General features: G+C 35.9%; 1 protein-coding gene across 4 annotated transcripts in view; it reads left to right on the top strand.

The window, feature by feature from the left end:
* LOC100491589 (synaptotagmin-like protein 2) overlaps positions 1 to 23,194 on the top strand; it is a 65,155-nt gene that overhangs the window by 4,404 nt on the left and 37,557 nt on the right. For all 4 annotated transcript variants that reach the window (XM_012963584.3, XM_018094311.2, XM_031902841.1 and 1 more), the window contains exon 2: positions 15,658 to 15,803. In XM_012963584.3, coding sequence (XP_012819038.2) covers positions 15,658 to 15,803 — 146 coding nt within the window. The remainder of the gene's footprint in view (positions 1 to 15,657; positions 15,804 to 23,194) is intronic.

The following is a 23,194-nucleotide window of genomic DNA, read 5'->3' as shown; positions in this document are numbered from 1 at the left end:
ACTTAATAGTTGCTTTTGGCTTACTCTGGCAAATACAATAAAGGAGAGCTGGGTTAAATGGATTAACATTAAAATATTCAGTCTTGTGAAAAATACAAAAAAAGTATATAATGCACTTAACAAACACACTCATCAATATGGCCCAGTGCGTTTAATCGTCATATATAACCATGCTGTCCAACTTCTGTGGTACCGAGGGCCGGAATTTTTCTGACCTACATGGTGGAGGGCCGCTAATGGAAGCCAGTTTTGACCACTCACCCTTTTTAAACCGCATCCACTTCAAACCACACCCATGTTGTTTCAAGAGCTTTTAAGACCATACCCACATTAACCCAACACAAATGGTTGGCTCTCACTGCAGGGGATATCACCCTTTATTCATATATGAAAGAATTATATTATGTCATATTAAGACATACCCTTAAATCCATATGCCTTCTCCTCCCCGGGAGATAGCACAGCATCCCCCAGCTCATACTTACACACCTTAGGGACCATATAATTACAATTTTAAAATGCTAACAAACTCCCAGAACAAACTCCTGCCAGGTTCACCTCCCACAGGCAGAATAGGGCAGGCAGAATATGGCACACACAGGCAGAATAGGGCAGGCAGAGTATGGCACACACAGGCAGAATAGGGCAGGCAGAGTAAGGAGTGCACAGTGCAGGGGGTCAGGAAATCTCAGTACAGATACCATTTAAAGCTTACATAAAGGTGAGGAGTCACAGCAACCAGACAGGTGGGGGCACACATAGTGGGGCCACCAGTTGGGCAGCACTAATATAATAATATCACATTTGCCTCTGAACCAAATAAAGCATGGCTGTTTTATAGTGCTGTAAAAAAGGTAAACATTAATTTGCTTGTTTTATACTGTTGGAGAAAAAAAAGGTAAAAATCCATTTTGCTTGTTTCATAAACATGTCTGTACATGTTAAAATGGGGAATGAAACAGTAACCATTGGTTAAAGAAATTACTCCTCAAATGGATTTGATAGCATAAATGAAATAAAACAAATAATAAATACTCACAAATTTCAATTATATATCTGAGAACTATTTGTTGGATGCCCTAATACAAATTGCAGTTATGAGTCTATTCCTAAGTGTGTGATGTGATGTAATGAACACCAAATTCTTTACTTTTTCCAGTTATGAGCAGAAATGGAGGGAAATTCATGATTGCAATATTATGAAATGTGAAACAATGTAAATTATATTTTTTCAAAAGCTATTTATTCTACTGCACCCACTGCTATAAACATAAATCTTTGGGATGACTTGTATAACTCCAGTAATGAGGCAAGTGTGCAAATATCTGGAAAGTTGTATGTGTACATTTGTTCAACATATTTATGCATGCATATAGCTGTCATTGGTAAAGTCCCACGTGAGAAAACATGAGAATGTTCCAGATGGCTCTGAGATAAAGTAATTATGTGCATCTCTAGGAGTTGTATTAAAGATTTAAACCTGCTTTTGGTAGACTGCCATTCATCCAGAACCTTTCACACTTTGTATAAAGTGTGTGTGTTTGTATATAATTTAAGATAATATATACACACATTTTATATTAATTATGAAAAAGGTCCAGATTAATAGCAATCTACCAAGAGCAGGTTTAAATCTTTAAATTAACTTGGAACTTTTGGCATGTGCAGTTGCCATTGGTACATTTATAAAGTATAAAATGTTATTCTATTAGAAAATCTCATATTTCAGAAAATATCAAGGGCTAATTACTCATTTGTGATAAACACACTATTGGTAGGATTGCTGTTCAAAGAATAAACTTGATTTTTATCTGACATAATCAGGGGCGCTGTTGCCATGAGGCGAGTCGAGAAACTCGCCACAGACGGCAGTGCCCCCTGAGTTATCTGGGGTTGCAAAAAGGCACTCCTGGTAACTTCTGTTTTTTGGAAAATTCAGCTCCTCTAGTGCAAAGAGGGCAATCTTTGCTTCGAAATTTTACATTTTATTTTCAGTTTTTCCTGCTGGCTTTTGTGTGACAATGCGAAAAAGTTGTGGTTATCGTGCTACAAGTCAAAAAAAAATTTTGCCACTGTTCCACAACTATTTTTGTTTTTACTTTTTCAAGTCTGATTTTTTTGATAAATGACCATTGGTGGAAAAGAGTTTTTTTGTGGTTACTTAAAAAATAAAAATGAGAAAATTTAGACTTTTAGTAAATCTGACCCATTTTTTGTGTAGGCAGACATTCAAAACAACTGTGTACACATCTGTCCCCACCCTATGGACTATAGATGAACTAATATTTTTAAAGAATTTAGAGAAGTATGATTTGTTGCTCATGTATTTAATAAATGATTTGCCATGTTTATATGAGCGAAAGATGTTTTTACCAGTGTTGAGTTACCTTTCTGATTCAAGGTACAGCTTATGTATAGTAGACTGGAGGAACCTTATACAGGTATAGGACCCATTATCCAGAATGCTCGGGACCAAGGGTATTCCGGATAAGGGGTCTTTCCATAATTTGGATCTCCATACCTTAAATCTACTAAAAAATCAATAAAACATTATTTAAACCCCATAGGATTGTTTTGCATCCTATAAGGATTATTTATATCTTAGTTGGGATCAATTACAAGGTACTGTTTTATTATTACAGAGAAAAAGGAAATCCGTTTTTAAATTCTATATTATTTGATTAAAATGGAGTCTATGGGGGATGGGCTTTCCGTAATTCGGAGCTTTCTGGATAACTGGTTTCCGGATAAGGGATCCCATACCTGTATATACATTTTTTAACATTCATTAGTATTTCTCTCTTATCTTTAAATTGTACCTAAGCAAACAACTCCATATTCCCAAATTGCTGGATTAAAAATAAACAGAAATATGTTTGCTTAATCAAGTAATACCGTTAGGAACTAGGTAAAAACAGCAATCTAATCAGTGTCCTATGCATTATGTTGGGATGTACGTCTATCGAATCTTAGCAGCATGTGGCATAATTGTCTAAATCTATTCATGCATTAAAACATTGTTCATTAAATAAACATGTGTCCTTATATAATACAGAAATATTAACCTGTATCATAGCTAGCTACACATACTGTTAGCTAAAGTTTTAATGTATTTTTGATAAGTAATACAATTACTCTAGCTTTGAGATCAGAATGTGCTCTAGCATTATGTTCTAATTTGGATTTTGTCTTCCTTATTTGTCTGTAAGGTTTCTGCTTCATCTAAATATATTTTGGATATCTTTGTTCATAAATTTGCCATTAGAGTTTACAAAACTTATTAGATAATAGTCAACATTAGCATACCATTCACTAGGTACTGTGACTGTGACTGCAACTTCTTTACAGAAGGTGTTAATATGAGAGATTTCTTGTGTCCATAGCACCTTGTACTTTGCACCTATGTAATTTATCAGTGAAAATATGTCCATTTTAGCACTTGTGTTGTCAGTGAGACCCATGGTTTAGATTATATTTATGAGATAAAATGATTCAATGTTAATAATGTAAGGATGTCACAGGATATCAACCACCATATTTGCCATATAAATATTGTTCTAAACATGTAACAATATTGTTCTAAACCTCTATACTTAATGTATGTTCAATTGCTTATTGTTGTGCATTCAATTCAGTTAAATGTTACCTGCAAACAGCTTTTAGAATTTGCAGATAAGTCTGCTTCCTATACAGTGCTACATTAACAATGCCCTCTCAGCTTGTTTCTTCATGAAAACAAAATCTAAGCTTTGTTTAGAAAGCTGAAGGGATGCATAAAAAGCTATTGCATTAGCCCATGGCCTTTTGATAAATTAGTTCTGCCCTGTGCAGGCTTAGTTAGCCGTATAATTCTGTATGATGTGTAATAAATCATGCTGTGATTTCATGCATAGAGCCTTACAGGTATCCTTGATGCACTTTTTTTGTTGTTGTTAATAAGATTGGGCTTTATAAAAGCAAAGAAAGCATGTTCTTTCTCAGAGTGTGACTAACAAAGCCCTAAAATATTGATTTTACTAGAGGAAGATTCTGGACTTGTTTTTATATCTTATAGGTGGAAAACTATGTTGTTTTGTTTAGAAAATCACAGGGAAGTCAGAACACGTTCTTGATACTCTCAACTACCTAGGCAATGTGTAAGACAGACCTATAAAAGTATGCTACTCCAGCTATAAAAATACTACTTTTATGTAGTTTAGACTTCTGAAAATGATCTGCTGATACCAGACACATTACTATTGATCTCCAAAACCACTTTCTGCAAGAACTGATAGAAGCAGCTCAATCAGATGCTGACCTGTTGCCACTAACCTGTACAGCAATGGCTGGCTAAACTGGAAAAAGGTCAGTTGACAAACAATTGCCATCCTACTGGCTTATGATACATGAAATTAGTGTTAAAGATTGCTTGGTGATAGGCGACAAATTTAGCATTCCTAAAAACTACAGGCCACATAAAAAGACAGCATGTTGCACACCAAGGAATTTATAGATTAAAAACACAGAATGTTAATATACTGGCCAAATAACAGCACCTGCACCATATGTCACAAAATGCTGCCCAGAAATAAGAAGGAACAAGCTACCCAGTATGCCATGGACAAAAGCTGACTATAGATATATTTAAACCACGTGGATATTCATATCTGCTTGTCATAGATGATTTCTCAAAAATATCCTAGTTTTCCCCAATTGTCAGAAAAGAAGCAAAGTCAGCTATTGCATGACTTAAGGCTAGCTTTCATAGTTTTTTTTTTTTCTGGCCATGGCAGTGGCTATTTGACAGTCATATAATTATGTTTACTGAAGCATGGGACTCTATACTGGGTTTGAACAGTGAGTTTATCCCCAGTCTAATGGCATGGCTTCACCAATTCACAAGCTTTATCATCTGTGTTCAAAACAAACGTTCCACTAAATGTCTGCTCACCAGAAACAAGAAAGATGCAGTTATGGCCAAACGTTTAAACCTATAAAAGAGGGGCGCCAGAGTAAGGATAATGACAATGCAGAACTCGCAGCCAGCAGCTGTACAAAAAGCCAGGGATGACCCCAGGTTTTATGATATAGTAATGCCATGAGGAAAGTGCTAGAAGATAAACAGAAGACATCTCAGAGTAGACCTAAAACCAGTGCAACAGAGCACTAGTCTAGCGATATATGGAAATATTGAAACCAATGGCCCATCAGGAGACTGTACCCAAGAACCTGAACCTTAATGGAAGCAAATCCCACCAATGGCCATATGATGTTTGTATAATAAATAAACATGCTGATCATCATTATTATTCTTGATTAATATAGCATATTCATATACATTCATACATATTTAGCAACTCTTTAAATAAACTGATGAGTAAATATTTTTACCAGGCATGGATTCACTGCAAAATTTCACATTTCATCACAACAAAAGTTTGAGGAAAAAGTGGCAGTAGTCATGTAATAGCTGCGTATCCCCAATTTTTTTCGTCTGGCAAATTTTTCAGTAGTTTTGCAAATATTTTGGCGAAGCAAAATGGGATAGACTTGCTCATCACTATTTAAAGACAAAGTTGTTAATATTAGAAAAGTTATGAGGAGACATTTGTTCTCTGCACAAGTCGAATTGTCTGCTTTATAGAAGCTTCATCTGTGTAGATGAGTGTTAGGATATAACCCTTGCAGAGGTATTTATCATAAGCAACTGTCATGGCTGGTGATGGGCACATTTTTTAGCAAGGCATGAATTCATAGTGAATTTCTGCATTTTGGCATCGGCGAATTGTTTCACGAAAGTTCTGTGAACTTTTTTGCAGCAAAAATTCCCAGTTGCATAAACAAAAGACGTGTCAAAAAAGACTGAGTGGCGCCCGCGTTTTACAAATTTTTCACCGCAAATTTTCCGGCAAAGTGAAACGGAAAAGATTCACTCATCACTAGTGAGAACTTGTGCTTAATATTAATAATGTCCTTGACCAAGAACTTTGTGCATTACAAGCACATTGTCTATATTTACTGCACTTAGCAATGACTGTCAAAGTGATTTTTTTTAAAACTTTGAAAAGTTGTCATTACAAACTGTGATCTTTCTCAGGGCAGCGGTGTTTCAGTGGATTTTGCTTTACCAGCACCCAGGCAAGCTGTTATTGGGAATTGGGAGTGATGTATATGTCAACATGTAAACAGAATCTAATAGTTCATTAAAAGTAAATTGTACAATTTTGAAAACACAGAGTTCCAAAGTTGAAGTTGAATAAACAAAACCAAACAAAATCCTTTCCCTTTTTGGGCTCTAAATACAGGCCCTACAGTTGCCATACATGGGCAGATTTAAGCTGTCAACTTGGCCCAAGTTGAAATCATCTGAAGCATAATGAATAGTGAATAATAACTAGGTAGACTGCTTGTGTATTCAGTGCAGTATTAAAGAATAACAGCATTTATAAAGAAAATCATGCAAAACAAAATATGTAAATATAGCTTTATTTAGGATGCAGATTGATATTATGATTGGGTTGACATGAAGCTTAGAGGGTTAAGCATTGTTAATGTGGATAAGCTTTCACAGGTGGATGAAGGACAGCAACCAATGTGAAGTCAATTTGGCTCATCATTAAGGCTGACAATGACAGATGATTTTACTGTGCCACAATGACCACCTGCACTGTGGAATTTCTTGATAAACAGAACTAAATGTACTTTTTGTGTAAGAAAGAGCATTTGAAGGTTTTTTTTTAGTTGCACTGGTTTAGACTGTTTAATGGCTCAGTAATACTTTTTAAATTTAATCCTGAAAATGCACCATGAAGAACAATCTGTTTTTTTTGTTTTTTTAAGCTTACATATTTAAGTATTTTATACACTAAAGCTTCTCTAAAAAAAATGTACATTGCTGGGTTGCCTTAATTGCATACTGGTTGTCCCCAATTTTTTACATGATCAGCTTTAATTATTATAAAGAACATGTACATAGCTATTTCTCTGTGGTCCCTGCAAGTAAAAACTTTGCAAAACCAGCCAGCAATGTTTTGAAATTTCAATTTATAAATCTATCTGGTATGTTTGGAAACTTTGGGGGGGGGGGTCTTGCCACTTTGCATACACTGTCGACTTACTTTGAAGGTGGGTGAAGAGACTTTTAGTGATGAGCGAATCTGTCATAAAATTTGCGAAACGCCAAGAAACTTTGAAAAAATCCGCAAAATGCATTTGTTGCACGCTGTTAAGTATTTTTTCTGGGGGTATTGATTTTCTTTAATGAAATATATCCATTCCATTGGAAGCATCTCAGTGAGAAAATAGTAAGTCTCTTGCCATCTGTAGTCCCTACACTTGGGCAGCTTTTTCATTTGGAATTTTAACTCGACACTACTCATTGGTGGAGTGAAATACTGCTTTTTCTAAGCTGGTCAGTACCAGGTGTGCTATGACTGTGCTGCCTACCACTACATTTCTCTCATTCTTTCATTACCTTACTATAAATAAGGAGAGTGATCAGCGCTAGAAACAACGCTACAGGAAGTTTACTATATTGTAATTACTTATCTCAATCACTTCTCACATATTGACAATGTCTGCATATGTAAGCTGTTTCTTGCTCTTTCATTCTAAGTCTAGCACCCAAACTATCTTCAAATCATGCCAAGATTGATTTTTTCTTTTAACAGCCCAAAACTTTAGTAATATAAATTAGCACCATAAATCATATAGAACATGATGAGATGCAATGTCACATTTGTAACATGACAAGTAAACATTAATGAGTCCATTAGGGAATGATACGTATAAATGTATTTGTTAATCCATTGATAATAACATGAAAATGACAACCTTATTCATAAATTAATAAATTGCTACTAATTACTTATTTACTAACCTATCATGTTAACTATTAATTAGTGTTTATTGCACAACCTAAACTTCAAATATGCCTGAAATAACACTAAAATTGTTATATGCTTGCCATCATATTTTTTGTGGCTTTTCTGATAGGGCCATAATGGGTAATGAACTATCATTTTTAGCAAAAGATAGGTACAACGTCTCTTGCAGCCTTTTCTGTCTTAGTTTTTATCTGTAAACAATTCTATTTCTCATGTTACATATATTATTTTTTTATTTCCATCGATCTAAATGCATGTAAATTAACATCCTAGCATTACAATATATATATATATATATATATATATATATATATATATATATATATTTATTTATATTACTTGTCCTTTCAAATAAAACTGCTATAAACACACAAAAATGTGACTGATTAATTCACTTTAGCTGGCCTCATGTTTTGCTAGTAATCCATTTCCATATACATACATTCTCAAAAGTTTTTTTGTTTCAAGCTATGCTTGTAAAGTTTAAACACCAAATGTTAGTTCTTAGATTTTGCTTCTGGTTATTTTTTTTATTAGGCTGGTACCTTTCTGCCAGGTTGCATTACGCTTTTTAAGTGTCCAATGTTTGAATTGGTCATAGACCAACTAGTAATACATGGGTCAAGGGAATGTGCACCTATTAATAGTGATTAGCACATTTTTGTTGGCATGGATTTGCAGCAAAATTCTCCATTTCGCCATTGGTGAACCATGGAAAATTAGCAGCAGTCAAAAAAGTTCAGTTCAATTAAACTCTAATCTTACTGAAAATAGGGATTCATATTTAAAAGATTTAAAATGCCTTTCAACAGTTAACATTTGCAAAAAAATGGTTGCTACATTTTACTGTTCCTGAGTTAACTTGGTGCTTTTTATTACATTTTGTAATAGGCATGTGTCATGTCTCCACTAGGCATTCTTCTACATCCTTGATTAGAACAAGTTACAAAGAAAAACTCTTTCTAATATATAAGGCCTTTTATATTGGCCTTTCATAAATTTAGGTTCATAATACTGAAATTCAACAAACCATAAGATTATAATAATTTGGAACACAATACTATGAGTTTGTGCCAGCATAGTTTTATGCATAACACATCTTGCAAGACTAATTTTAATTGCATTTTATTTAAAGTTATGCACTTTTGTAGAAATAATATAAATGCAAGTTATACACTAAATGGTAGTGTTTTGGGGGTATCTTTAATTGAGAAGGATCTGTGTATTTTTGCAGATAACAAGTTGTCTAATTCCATCTCATCCTGTTGCTACTAAAGCTAATTAAAGTGCTGTTTTGCATAAAAAGGGCATTAACTCAAGGGATGAAAATATCATTTTGCCTCTTTATAGGTCCCTGGTAAGGCCTCGCCTTGAGTATGCAGTTGTTATGAGTGGGAGATGGGAAGGCGAGTCCTTGAGACGGGGACTGTTATAGGACAGAGCCGGCATAGACTAAACAGGACGGGACGGAGCCGGCGTAGACTGGACAGGACCAAACAGAATGGGACAGAGCAGGCATAGACTGGACCAGACAGGATGGGATGGAGCGGGCGTAGACTTGACAGGACAGGACGGAGTGGGTGTAGACTGGACCAGACAGGATGGCATGGTGCAGGAATAGACTTGACAGGACACAATGGAGTGGATGTAGACTTGACAAGACAGGACAGGATGGGATGGAGCGGGCGTGGAGTTGACAGGACAGGTGAAGCAAAGAACAAAGACAGGAACAAGGAGCAAGGACAGTAGCATAGGAGCAAGGACGCACGACTTAGGAGCAAGGAAGCAAGACGAAGGAAACAAGATAAGGAGCCAGAACAGGGAACACAACCCCAGCAAAGCCTAACAGCAGTGCAGTTTTGGGCTCCAGTCCTTAAGAAGGATATTAATAAGTTGGAGAGAGTCCAGAGTGCAACTAAACTGGTAAAGGGGATGGAAGATGTAAACTATGAGGTTAGACTGTCAAAGTTGGGGTTGTTTTCTATGGAAAAGAGGCACTTGCGAGGGGACATGATTACTCTGTTAATATACATTAGAGGAAATTATAGACAGATAGTGGATGTTCTTTTTTCCATAAAAACGAGCAGTGCACCAGAGGCCCTATTGATTAAAGAAACAGAACTTTGTAGCAGCATGGGTATGTAACTATGGAATAAATTATATAATCAAGTTTTCTAAATATCTGTATCTCAAGTTTTTTTCATGCCCTTTCATTTTTTTCATCATTCATCAAAATTATCATTTATTTATTTATTGCTTTATCAAATTCTTTAACCATGGCCAGATTCTGATGTTAAATTCTATTGCCATTATTATGCTTCTCTAGAACTAATGAATAGAACAGGCTCAGCTGTCACAAATGAATATGAATCTCATCATTCTAATTTAATATCATGCTCTCATTGTCTGATCCTGACTGATTTATTCAAAACCAACAATGTCCTTTTCAATAAATGTTTCATATAGAATTCTTTTTTGTAAAAGGAAAAAAAAACATTTTAGAAGCTTTTTGTGGCACACAGATTTCATATACCCTTTATTTTAATTTTATTTTATCCTGCATCCAAGATGAAAAGGCAATTTATAATTACACTAAACTGCTAAATACAGATCGCAACTAATTAGTCTAATTACCAATGAAAATTGCATTAGAAAAATTACAGTTCTAGCATATTGGCACTTATTAGGTTATTGTATTTAATGCATTACAATGTATTGCATTGATGAACAATTGGCCATGGTTCCTTTAAAACCATCATATAGGCTTTAGTTGCTTTCTAGAATATATTAAAAATACTGCTGCTACTAATAATTTATAAGCTTTACGGATCCCTCTGCTATTTTACCTTTTGATCAGGCTTTACAAAAATGATTTATTTTTATGTTAAAAATATATTCCCAATAAGATAGAGGCCAAGTTTTATTTTGTTCAATTTTTATAACATAATTTCAAATTTCTGAATAACCTGATTTCTATTATTATATCCATTATCTTTTGTTTATAAAAACATTTTATATAAGTAGGAGCCTGCCAAAAGTATTTCATAAATAAATAAATGTGGCCTGACCAAGACTAAGCAGACGTTTTTAAGTCAAAGCTGATTTTTATCCGTTTTCTACTTTGTAATGGTCATACATGACTTGAGTTAATAGCCTTTCCATTTCTGAGTTCCAGAAGCTCACCTATACATCATTTAATAACTCTGCATGTAAGAAAACCTAGGGTGCATTAAATAAGTGATAAATTGTGCCAGTGCACTTTTCTGAAGGCAAAATCCACAGGCAATAATACATACACGCATAAACATAAATATGTAACCGTTTTTCTTTAAAAAAGGAGTGGTGTTTAGTTTTCAAAACTTTAGACTCTAAGCCTCTTTATCAAAACTCAAATTTTCAAGTTAAAAAAAAAAAACCCTCACAATTTTTCAACTTTTTCATTTGAATGTCTGGGTTTATAGTTTTTATTAAATCTCGAAAATTAGCATTTTGGATTTCTGTCACAAGAATGTGAATAAAGGTAAAAACTAGGGATGCATGAAACTGAATCTTATTAGGTTTTGGAAGGGTTAAAGCTCGCAGGGCGTGGTGAAAAATTTTCATTACATGACAAAAAGTCACGTGATTTTTAGGATTTAGTTGCAGCCTGGACTGTTGATTTGGCTGAATCCTGGATTCGGTGCGTCCCTAGTGAAAACACCCTTTTGAATGTTGATAAATCTGCCCCTAACACATGTTGTTTAATGATTTCAGGGTACTATTTCCTAGTTGTTCTGGCTTTTTAAGAGCTATTAACTGGATATAATTAAATTAGAGTTTTAACATGAAACATTTCTGCACATAAAAATTACAGTGCACAGTGGCTAAAAGTTTGGATACAAAAATATTTTGTAAAGAAAACAGTGTGTTGGTTACATTTATGGAGAGAGAGATATTTCCTAGCACTGTTTTAAGCATATTGGCTAGTACGTGACCAAGCACTATTATATCTAGTTTTAAAGCAATCAGAGATCTCAGAAGACCATTCAAACTTCACAAATATTACATCCCAATGAAAGTTTAAAACACTGAAAGAATAATCTATAAAATTCACCTTTTTAGCTTATTTGCCATGCACATCAAAAGTGATATTTAGAAACAGATTCCTGACAAGGTGTTTTATTATTAAGCAGACTGTTGTACTGCCAGCATTTATTAGGCTTTTTATACTGTATAATATAGTCAAGCAAATAAGTATTAAACTATTGCATATTAAAAACGGGTATTATTCTTTTTTCTTTATATTTCTAATAAGTAGTACCTGTATATGTGTTCAGCAGAAAAATTTAATTGGGCTTTTATTGAGATGTTTCCTTTACCTGTTGCCCTTCAGCCATATAATGTCAAATGTATTTCCACAAATACAAACCAAAAGTTTAGGCCAGTGCTGTCCAACTTCTGTTGTACCGAGGGCCGGAATTTTTCCGACCTACGTGGAGGAGGGCCGATAATGGAAGCCAGTTTTGACCACTCCCCTTTTTGAAACCGCACCCACTTGAAACCACACCCATGTTATCACATGACCATACCCATATTAATGGTTGTAGTACAGCAAAAACCTGCCATACTCTGCCTGCCCTACCCTGCCTGTGTGTCTTACTCTGCCTGCCCTACCCTGCCTGCGTGCCATACTTTCACTGTGTGTGCCATTCTTGGCTGGTTTGTGCCAAACTTGGCCTGTTTGTGCCATACTCTGCCTGCCCTACTCTGCCTGTGTGTACCATACTCTGCCTTCCCTACCCTGCCTGCGTGTGCCATACTTTCACTGTGTGTGCCCTTCTTGGCTGGTTTGTGCCAAACTTGGCCTGTGTGTGCCATACTCTGCCTGCCCTACTCTGCCTGTGTGTACCATACTCTGCCTTTCCTACCCTGCCTGTGTGTGCCATACTCTGCCTTCCCTACCCTGCCTGTGTGTGCCATACTCTGCCTTCACTATGCTGCCTGTGTGTGCCATACTCTGCCTTCCCTACCCTGCCTGTGTGTGCCATACTCTGCTTGCCCTATGCTGCCTATGTGTATGGCACACACAGGCAGCCTACAGTGACATAATGCTGGCACTGCTCCTACAGTCTGCACAATAACTATATATTAAAAAACTTTTTAATTGCAGTACCACCTCAGTATATGTTCTTTTTGTAGTATGCAGGGATTATTTGTGGGTTTCTACTGCTCCTGAGGTGTGAACAGGGGAACAATGGGGGTGATTACAGCCTGAGCCTGAGGTGTGAACACTGCAGGGGGTGGACAATGCAGAGATTAAAAGGTGTGAACAGCACAGGGGATTACATATTTAAACAATACAGCCTGATTACAGCCTGAATCTAAGGTGAGAACCATGCAGGGGGGCTCAGTTAATCTCAGTACTGATACCATTTAAAGTTTACACAAGAGTAAGCCATCAAAGCTGCCAAACAGGTGGGGGGCCATACAGAGGGGGGTCACGGGCCGCATGCGGCCCGCGGGCCGCCAGTTGGACAGCACTGGTTTAGGCTAATACAAAAAGCACAAATTTTGGATTGTTAAAAGTATGTTTGGAAAAAATTCGGAGCAACCACAATTTCTGATGTGCATAAATTGGGCGAAAATTTGTGTCATGGTCATATGAAAATATTGTGGTTGCGATCTGAAAGTTACAAAATTTTTATATCCGAAGGACTCAATGGCACTCTGCAGCTCCAACCTGGCCAAAAGAAAGTCACAATACCAAAGCTTGAATGAATTCTGAAATATTCGTAGTCATTGCGGCAAATACAATTTTATTGCGGAATTTAACGCAAACCATGAAAAAGTTGAGTAATTTCACAAAAATATCATGGTCCGTACAAAAAGTTCTAAAAATTAGAAAAAATACACATTTTTTCGCATTCATATGCAATCTTACGTTAATGAATGGGCCCCATAATTTTGAATTTATATTGAGAATATTTTTTGTCATCCCTGGTTGACAGCCAGTGTCTGACTGGAAGCTCAGGGGTCCACCAGAAAACCTTAGACCATAGGCCCACTCTCCAAACTATTTGTCCTCCTTTCCATTCCCAGCCTCTTTATTCTTCCAGTCTCTCTTATTTACATGCTAGCATCTATTTTTCCATCTATTTCTCCTCTTTCTTCTCATTCAGAAATAGGGAATGACCATGAAACAGCCCAAATATTGAGGAGCAGGAGGGCCCACTGGGAGTTTTCCTGGTATCCTGGTGGGCCAGTCCAACACTGTTGACAGCCAAAAGTACTATCATACTGTACGTAACAACAAAAGTAAACGCCTAAGAGACAAGGTGGAGCAGAGTGTATCATCATTTCTCTGCCCGCAGAGAGAAGCTGATGCAATGCCTTGTGTTACATTAGTCCATACAGGGGAGCACTCCTAAAGGCAAAGAGGGGCCTTTTATCCAAAATACTATGTAGCACCGGAACCTGCAATAAAATTCCCCAATGTTTACATACACTTCTCTGTATGTCATAAACCCCGTGTCAAAACTTGGTACAAAACTTGGGTTTGCTTCTAAAGCTCAGCTAACGATCTTTAATACCCTTTGTTGAAGACAATAAATCCGACCTATTGACAGCCCTTCATAAGCCATTTTAAACACTTCAGTATCATAGCTCCTTTGGGCAAATCTATCCCACAAATTGCATTGCCTGTTCCTGAAAGGCATCCCAAGTAGAGCATGGCGTGTAGCCATGAAACACATTAAGCTATTTGGGGTGAACTCTGTCATGATTTTTAAGATGGAAATAAAAAATGTGTTTTTATTAAGAAGCAGTCCAGTGCTCCGCTTCCATCCTTGTTCGTTGGTTGTGTTACATTAGCCTTAGCCTGCAATGGTAAAAACGGTATGATTACTTCTGGAACACTGCTGCAGGTCATGTAAATAAGCTGCTTTGCAGTACTGGGGGCAGCCAGTAAAGTTGAATGACATAAAGCATATGTTTAAATAAAAGATAACAGATAAACTCTGCTGAATATAATGGGATTAGTGAGGACAAACAAGGATCATATGCCATTTGTGGTACTCTACAGGGCAGTACAACGAATATGCCATTAATGGACTCTAGATGACAATGTAATGAGTCCTTCCTTTTATTAAAAAAATGTAATATTTTGGATAAAACACAAATGACATTGTGTATCTCAGCTTTTATAGTAACTTACTGGCTTTAATGAAACATTTTAAAATTATAATTATTTTTTAGATTATATACTCTTTTAACATGGATTAAGGTGTTCTTGCATTTGGGGAGAACCCCATTTTGCCATGTGAACTTTGTAGAACAAATTTTAAAGCCGTAGGCATTATTGGGTTTCTCTCTACTATCCAATAAATCCCTTCTTGATAATTAAGGATGAGCACATTTTTGTCTGGTATGGATTTGGCAGAAATTTTACAAGAATTGCACAAGAATTTTACCATGCATTTTGTTTTGCTGAGGGGGAAAAAAGTTTTTGCCCGTAGGAAAAATGCCTTTAGTGCACTTGGCATGAGAAAAAACACTTACTGACTAAGAAAATTCTTGAGAAAAAACACATTCAATTGTTTTTCTGCAGTTTCACAATTTTTCCCTAAATGGGCAGTTCCTCTCATCATTAGTAAAATGTTTTAAAAAAAATCTATTTAAATCTCCATGTCTAGGAGTGTATCATTGTTTGGTATAGTTGTTTCAAATATTTTTACAAGTTAATTTTATATTTTAGGAAAATAAAGTTAATCCCAAACATACATTTGGTTCTAACCATTTGATTTTTATATTTTAGAAAAATGAAAAAGTCTATAAGAGATCCTGGATGTTTAAAATTGAAAACTGGTGAATGGTTTGAAGACTTAAAATCAAAACGATACATTGAATATTCCAGTGCAACTGACCTGCTAAAATATGCGTTTCAAAAGGAAAGAAAACCAGGTATGAGAAAATACAACATGTTCAATAATATTTGATTAGCTGACCTGAAATCTTTCGAGGGAAGATTAGTATTCACCCCTCCTTTGTATTCCCTTCTAGCCCAGGCACTAAGATGAATAGTGATGGGCGAAATAATTCGTCAGCCATGGATTTACGGCAAATTTCCGTGTTTCACAATTGGCGGATTTTTTTTGTGAAACAGGCGACAAAATGTACCGCAGGAAAATTTGCTGAGTGTCAAATTTGTCGGCCGTGTCAAAAAAATGACGCGTGTGATAATTTTTTTGCAAATTTTTCACCATTTCACAAATCTTTACAAAGATTCGCAAATTTTTCTGCGAAACAGGACAGATTCACTCATTACTAATGATACTTAATTGGTATTCTAGAGCTTTTTTTCCTTATTGAAAATGGCGTTACACTTTTAAACTACTTGTCATAGATTGCAGACTTTCAAGGGAATGTAACAAAAGTTGGTAATTTCTATGGTTCAGCATTTGGGAATTTTTTTGAAAAATGGGTGCAAAAATGCGCTGCTCCGTGGCTAAAAAATTGTCACGTGTCAAAATATCTTAGAGCGTAATTTTTTGCCGTATGCAACAATTTTTTTTGACGTGCATCATTTTCATTGTTTCACCTCATTTTCAGTGTTTCACAAATTTTTCGCTGTTTTGCGAATCTTTTCAAAGATTCCCATATTTTTCAGCAAATCGAAACAGGACAGATTCGCTCATCACTAGTTTTATTACATACACTGCGCACTGATGCAATCTATACAATTCGCAATCTTCTTTACTCTGTCTGAAGTGGTTGCTAAATGGTTTCAGGGTTCGTAAAAGCTATATTAAATTCACATAAAGGAAACTTTGTTTGCTCAAAGGCATACATTTTCACATTTTGAATTTTTTCCTATTACTGACTTTTATTAATCCATTTATTCTCTGGCTTGTGCATAAAGTAACCGCTTTAGAGAATTGGTAAAGTATTGTCAAATTGTTCTGCTTAAACTGTTTGTAATATCTGTAGAGAAAGTAGCCAGGACCCTACAGTACATAGTGATATCCTAAATTTAAATGTTTATATGATCACATAGGAATCTGATCTTTTAGATTGTAAGCTTTTGTGGGCAGGGCCCCTTATACCTCTTGTATGACTGATTGGTTACTTTGTTTGTAAATCTGCATGTTCAATATGTTGGCACTTTATTAATATTACTAATAACATATTTTTAAAATGTGGGTAGAGGGGAGAGCTCAATTTCTCATTCAGTATAGTGATGAGCGAAATTTTTATCAGACATGGATTTTTAGAAAAGAAATCACAGCGCGTAAAAAAAAAAGTTGCGCATATCAAAAAAGGTTTTTTCCTTTTTGTGATTTATTATTTTTAACAGTTTCATGAATTTTCCGGCGAAGCAAAATGACAAATTCGCTCTTCACTATTCAGTGTATGTTCACGGCTAGTTAGAATTGTTGGTTATATTTAGAGAAAAGAAAACATACTTAAATAATTCATAAGTCTTAAAATACTTTTAAAGTATAAGTTGAGTTTATTGATCTATAAATATTAAGCCATTCAGAAAAGTTTTAAAATGATTGGCAAAATACAACAAAATATAGCAAAATACACATCTGTGTAATATATTGTCTGCTTTAAACTAAAAGCTATAACATTATTTTAAGGCATGCACTTATTTTACATTGTACTGTTCGCAAATATGTGTACAGGTATGGGGACTCCCTATTCAGAAACCGGTTATCCAGAAATTTCCAAATTGTGGGAAGGTCATCTCTCATAGACTCAATTTTAATCTAGATTTTAATTTAGATTTTTAAGAATGTTTTTCTTATAATAATGAACCAGTACCTTGTATTTGATCACAACTAAGATAGGATTGTTTTGCATCCAACAAGGAGTAATTCTATTGGGCTTATTTAATGTTTAAATTATTTTTTAGAAGACTTCAAATTACGGAAGGAAGGACCCTTTATCCAGAAAACCCCAGGTCCTGAGCATTTTGGACAACAGGTCCCATACCTGTATAGTAATCCTATACAGGCATGCTTTTGAGCTCCTATGCCTGATGCAGTATAGTTCATTTAACAGGAATTACTGACCATCAAAACACTGCACTGTAATTTAAAAAGGTTAGATATTTGTATTATTTAATTTAAACTATGGTATTAAGGTAAAGTCAATCCTGCAGCATTTCTAGATCTGAACTTTGATTAATTTGCCCCTAAATGGTTTTACATTTATAGTATATTCAGATACCTAAACAAATTCAGTTTGATGGGTTAATTAGAAAAGTGCAAGTACAGGCTCTAAAGTATTTTCTATATATTTCATTTTTGTCATGTTCTAAAATCTAATAAAACTAGGAACCTGATATTACAGCTAGATATCCTGCTGTATGTGACTATACCTGTTTTATTAGCATCTGTGATTTCTGGAATTTTGAAACCGCTTCTGCACATCTCTATAAACGTGTTAGTTCTTATGAGAATTTTAAATGAACTACATACTGTCCATAGTGCGATTTGTATTCATAACATATTACAGATTCAGAGAATGATATGAAGCATCACAAATTATGCCCATCTCATGAATTTCATTTGTTTTCAGATGAGTTTATATTAAATATAGGTAAATACAAATTGGGAGAACAAAAAAGGCAAAAAGAATAAAAAATAAAAAAAAGGCTTTTCTTTATGATCTTCTTCCTTATATTTAAAAAGGCTCATGATCTGTAGCTCCCAGAACATACAATACAAACTTTTTAGCTTTTGTCTACCATTTTATAGGAAATTTTAGTAAAGAGGGTTAGTCTTGTTTTAAATATATTGGAATTTCTGTGCATCCCAGATCAGTGGAAGGACTTTCCTATTAGTGATGAGTTTGCAAAACGCATTTGTCGCACGATTTATTTTGTTGCCCGTGTCTTTTTTCCACTGTGAATTTTCACGGAAGTTTTGAGAAACAATTCACCAATGGCAAAATGCGGAAATTCACTGCGAATCTATGCCTGTGTGTAATCATTCCATGTCGACATGTAAAGGAATAATACCATCCACTCTTTTGACACAATACAGGGCATGATTATCTGCCCTAAAACTGCCCTCACCTTGATATCTCCTTATCTCCCCCTGTGGGGAAACTCACATCTTCCCCAACACTCCAGGATGTTATAGTCTCTGGGTTCACCAAGGAATAAAACTTCAAAGCTATCCTACACTCTCCCATGGCCTCTAAATTGGTATCACACTATACCAGATATTAACCTCTCCTCTAAGGATTACCACATTTTTTTGCCAGTTTTGTGTTTTTGCAAATGGTGAAAATTTTCTTGAATCTGTGCTAAACTTTTAGCAAGTTCTTTATCTTGTGGAAAAAAAAATGCAAGAGTAAACCAATGTCCGTTTTATAGTTTGCCATGAATTTTGTTTCGCTAGAAATAAATGCATTTTTTTTTCAGAAAAAAATGCAAGCTGACTCTAATGCATTTGGTGCAATTCTGCCAAATTTTCCATTGGTTTCTTGTATTTTTCTGATAAGCGTAACAGGGCTGTTTCAGTCATCACTATTATTTTACTCCTGTCCAAAATCATTGACATCATGAAAGAGAAATGGAGTGCAATCCCTGACTTGACCCAGGAGGACTGGGAGGAAGCAAAAGACAACTGCTATAATTTCCTGATTTCCACCAGAGAGAGATCCATTTAATACAATACCACCCAGGGCCAGAACTAGGGGTAGGCAGAAGAGGCATAACCCCCCCTCCCGTGTGCACATAAGCACGCTCGCTTGTGCATGTGTGTACAACCACAGGTGGGGGGCGGCTTGGCCCGGCACTGATACCACCTACTGTGTATATAACCCAAGCAGGACTTTTATGAAAAGAAGACCAGCTAATAAGTGCCTACTATGCAGATCACAAGCACCTGATTTCCTGCTCACGAACCTTCAGACTCTGGCCAAGTATTAAAGCAACCTTGGTAAATAACATAGCCCCCCACAGATGATTTCCCCCCCCTCCCCCATGTTTGTATCCAAGGAGTCTTGATGCTCTTGTTCCAGAAAAAAGGGGGGGGGCACTCACAGACATAGGTTTCTGAAAACCATTGGTAAGTAGTCCTACTTATTAGACTTTTTATTACCTCATTGCACAAACCAAATCTGATAAAATATGGTCCCCGTGGCTGGAAATTGAACAATAGCAGCTTCCAGGCATTATTATAACAATTTTAAAAAGTGCAGTAAAAATAATGTACATTAGAAGGTTGGAGAAAAATACATTTCTCAAAATTATATCAACTACCGATTTAGAAAACAAATTTGTTTCTGCTTGAATATCAGCAAACACCATGGACATTAGGTTTCATATTACTGTATACTGCTACATACACTGTATTAATAGGTAGCTCTTATATTCACTTTCCTAAGAATATTTTACTAATCCTGCTGGAATTTTATTCTGTTTAGGGAGACCGCATATTTTTGTCAGTGTGGGCAGCTTTGATCCTTCTAAAACGGTAAACTGATCTGCAGACTTTAAGGATACAGTGCCCTCCAGTGGCCTATTACCAAGACAAATGGGGGAGTGTTTGCTTAGCTCTAACTAGCCTTATGACTTATGAATAAAACATCTCACAAGATTTTCGGGGGAATGTATAAAAGTTGTAAACAGAAAAAAACATTTTACAAATAAGAATAGGAAGTGGCATTTCAAAATGTAAAATTATTTATAAGACTGTTATTGCATTGCAAATTTTAGTTGCACACTGCAAACTTTTTAAGGCATACTTGAAGGTGTGTAATCTTTTGGAGCAAACATAACTTTTTCAGTGAGCAGTTTTATTACATACACTGCGCACTGGCACAAATTATAATATTGGCAAACATTCTCCAGCTGTCGGAACTGGTGGTTGCTAAACAGTTTCCACGTTTGCAAAAGGTATATGAAATTTGCGCAAAGACAAATGTGTTTGTGCAGAGGCATACATTTTCGCATTGTGAATATTTTTTCTGTTGCTTTTATAACATTCCTCCTTTGGAATTTAAAAATATATCTTAAAGTGTAGAAAATTAATTTTGGTATAAGGACCATTCAGGGCCATTCAAGGCCTATCACCCACCATTTGCTATGACCAAATATTTCCACATTTTTTTTTAACAATAAGAATAAAAAGTGCTTTACTGAAATTTATATATGTAGTTAACTGAACTTAAATGTCATAAGACAAATGTGCCTGAAACGGGGGGCCTTCTTTACCAATAAAGCTTTCCTTCTACTTCTCTCGTATCCAGCATACAGTGCTTGAGCTTTGCCTGCACTATCTTACTACAGCTACCATAGGTTCCCAATAACCTCCTGAATGCTCCAATCCCTACCTGGTGCACAATGACCCAGTCCTCTACTCCAAAAACTTACTCCTTCTTGGGTTACCAAGCTTTCCTTACTGACTAGCACAGCTATCTCTCCCCTCAGGGTGCCACTTATCCTGATGTTATCAGGCCAAGAGGCCTCACTCCTGAACTTCCATATATAGGCTCCTGAATAAGAATCCCCTTAAGGGTTTGTGTCACCTACTGGCTGAACTAAATATTGCCTTACAATTTACATTTTAAATAAAATATATATATTTTACCGCCTTGCATGCCTCCTGTTCTGAATCACGGCAAGTGTGCCTATTGATGCAGGAAAACCTCCAGCATTCTCACAGGATGTCAATAGGTGTAGCCTGCTTTTACTTAAGGAAACTCACAAATATATAATTTTTATGGCAAACCTGAAAATGACATAATCCTGCACATAAATATTTTCAGCACAATTGCATCCTGTGTCAGAATGCACATATTTATTTTTCCCCATCAGGACTGCAATTACACTTGAATTATGGGAAGAAAATGCTGCACTGTAAGAAAAAGAAAAACACGGCAAATTAAATCCGAAACTGTACTTGCAGTTACAAATGACCCTTTATACAACCATTTATTTTACCATAAAATAAAAACAGTTGGTGAGGACTGCTCTTTGCAGAATTGCCTAGGCACCCCTGTAACGCATGCAGCTATAGTAACACTAGTAAGGGTCTAAAAATATAGAGCAGGCAATACCTTTTATTGGATAAGTATATTATAAAATGCAAGCTTTCAGAGCTACTTAGGTTTTTGCTTCAGGCCTAAGTAGTCTTGAAAGGTTGTATTTTATAATATACTTAGTTAGCCAATAAAAGGTATTGCCTACTCTGTATTTGCAGATGTTGCTCTATGGCTTACATGGTACAGCACTCTGCTACTAGTAAGGGTGACTTCAGCACCTAGTCTTTTCCTGGCTTTAAATGTCCTTATGTGTCCTTTAAATCACACAATAACAGTTTATTAAAAGTCTAACAAGACTTTATTACTAATATTATATCCACTGTACAAGTAATTTCACAAAATTCCATTAACACCCAATATGAACTCTTCAATTCCAAAGCTACTTGGGGGTGCCAAAATGTTAGGTGACTTAGTGACATAGTGACTTATATCGCCTTTCACTCTATTGCGCATGCGCTGGCCCTGGGAATTTGCCGGCAGAACGAAGAAGGAAGAAGAAAATACTCTATGCAGCTACCCTGGGCTGGTGCTGTTTTCTCCTGACAGGGGCACCAGGGTACAAGGTAAGCAATTAAAGTCACTTCGGGGTGCCTAACATTTTGGCACCACCAAGTGACTTAGCCTTTCCTTAGCATGCTTCTTGGTGAATTATAACAAGAGCTAATATGTACACTGCTTTGAGCCTTCAGACACAAAAGCCAATTAATACAGGTATATGATCCATTCTCTGGAAACCTGTTTATCCAGAATTTATTTCTGTAATAATACAGTACCTTGTACTTAATCCCTACTAAGATATAATTAAGAATAGAGATCCCAAGTACAGAAAGACCCCTTGTCTGAAAAACCCAAGGTCCTGAGTATTCTGGATAACAGGCCCCATACCTGTATGGTCCTATACCTGACTTTATCTTGATACAAGACAAGTTTAGATTTACACTTCCTCCATCTGTTCATAATTTCTTGGGCCAAAAATATGTTATGCTGTTTCTACAATGTATAGAAAAGCCAAACTCCCAAATGCCAGGTAACAGATTTAAATCATTTGGGCACCCTGGTATTCTAGCTTATGGTGCTTACATAAGACATATGGGTCATGTAGAAATTAAAACCAGGTAATTTAGAAAATGCTATATGATCTGCAGAAATATCTGTTAACTGGTAGCATTGCATAAGTGGCTCAGAAATACACACCGTAAAAAAAAATATTGAGAAAAGGAAAACTTGGAGGCTTTTCTTTGCTTTATAGTGAAAGGATTCCTATCTCTTCTCAGTTACAGAGGAGATGT

The sequence above is a fragment of the Xenopus tropicalis genome, chromosome 5 (genome assembly GCF_000004195.4).
Source record: "Xenopus tropicalis strain Nigerian chromosome 5, UCB_Xtro_10.0, whole genome shotgun sequence".
Taxonomy (NCBI): Eukaryota; Metazoa; Chordata; class Amphibia; order Anura; family Pipidae; genus Xenopus; species Xenopus tropicalis.
The sequence above is the reverse complement of the archived record's forward strand: the minus strand, read 5'-3'. Positions and strand labels throughout refer to the sequence as shown.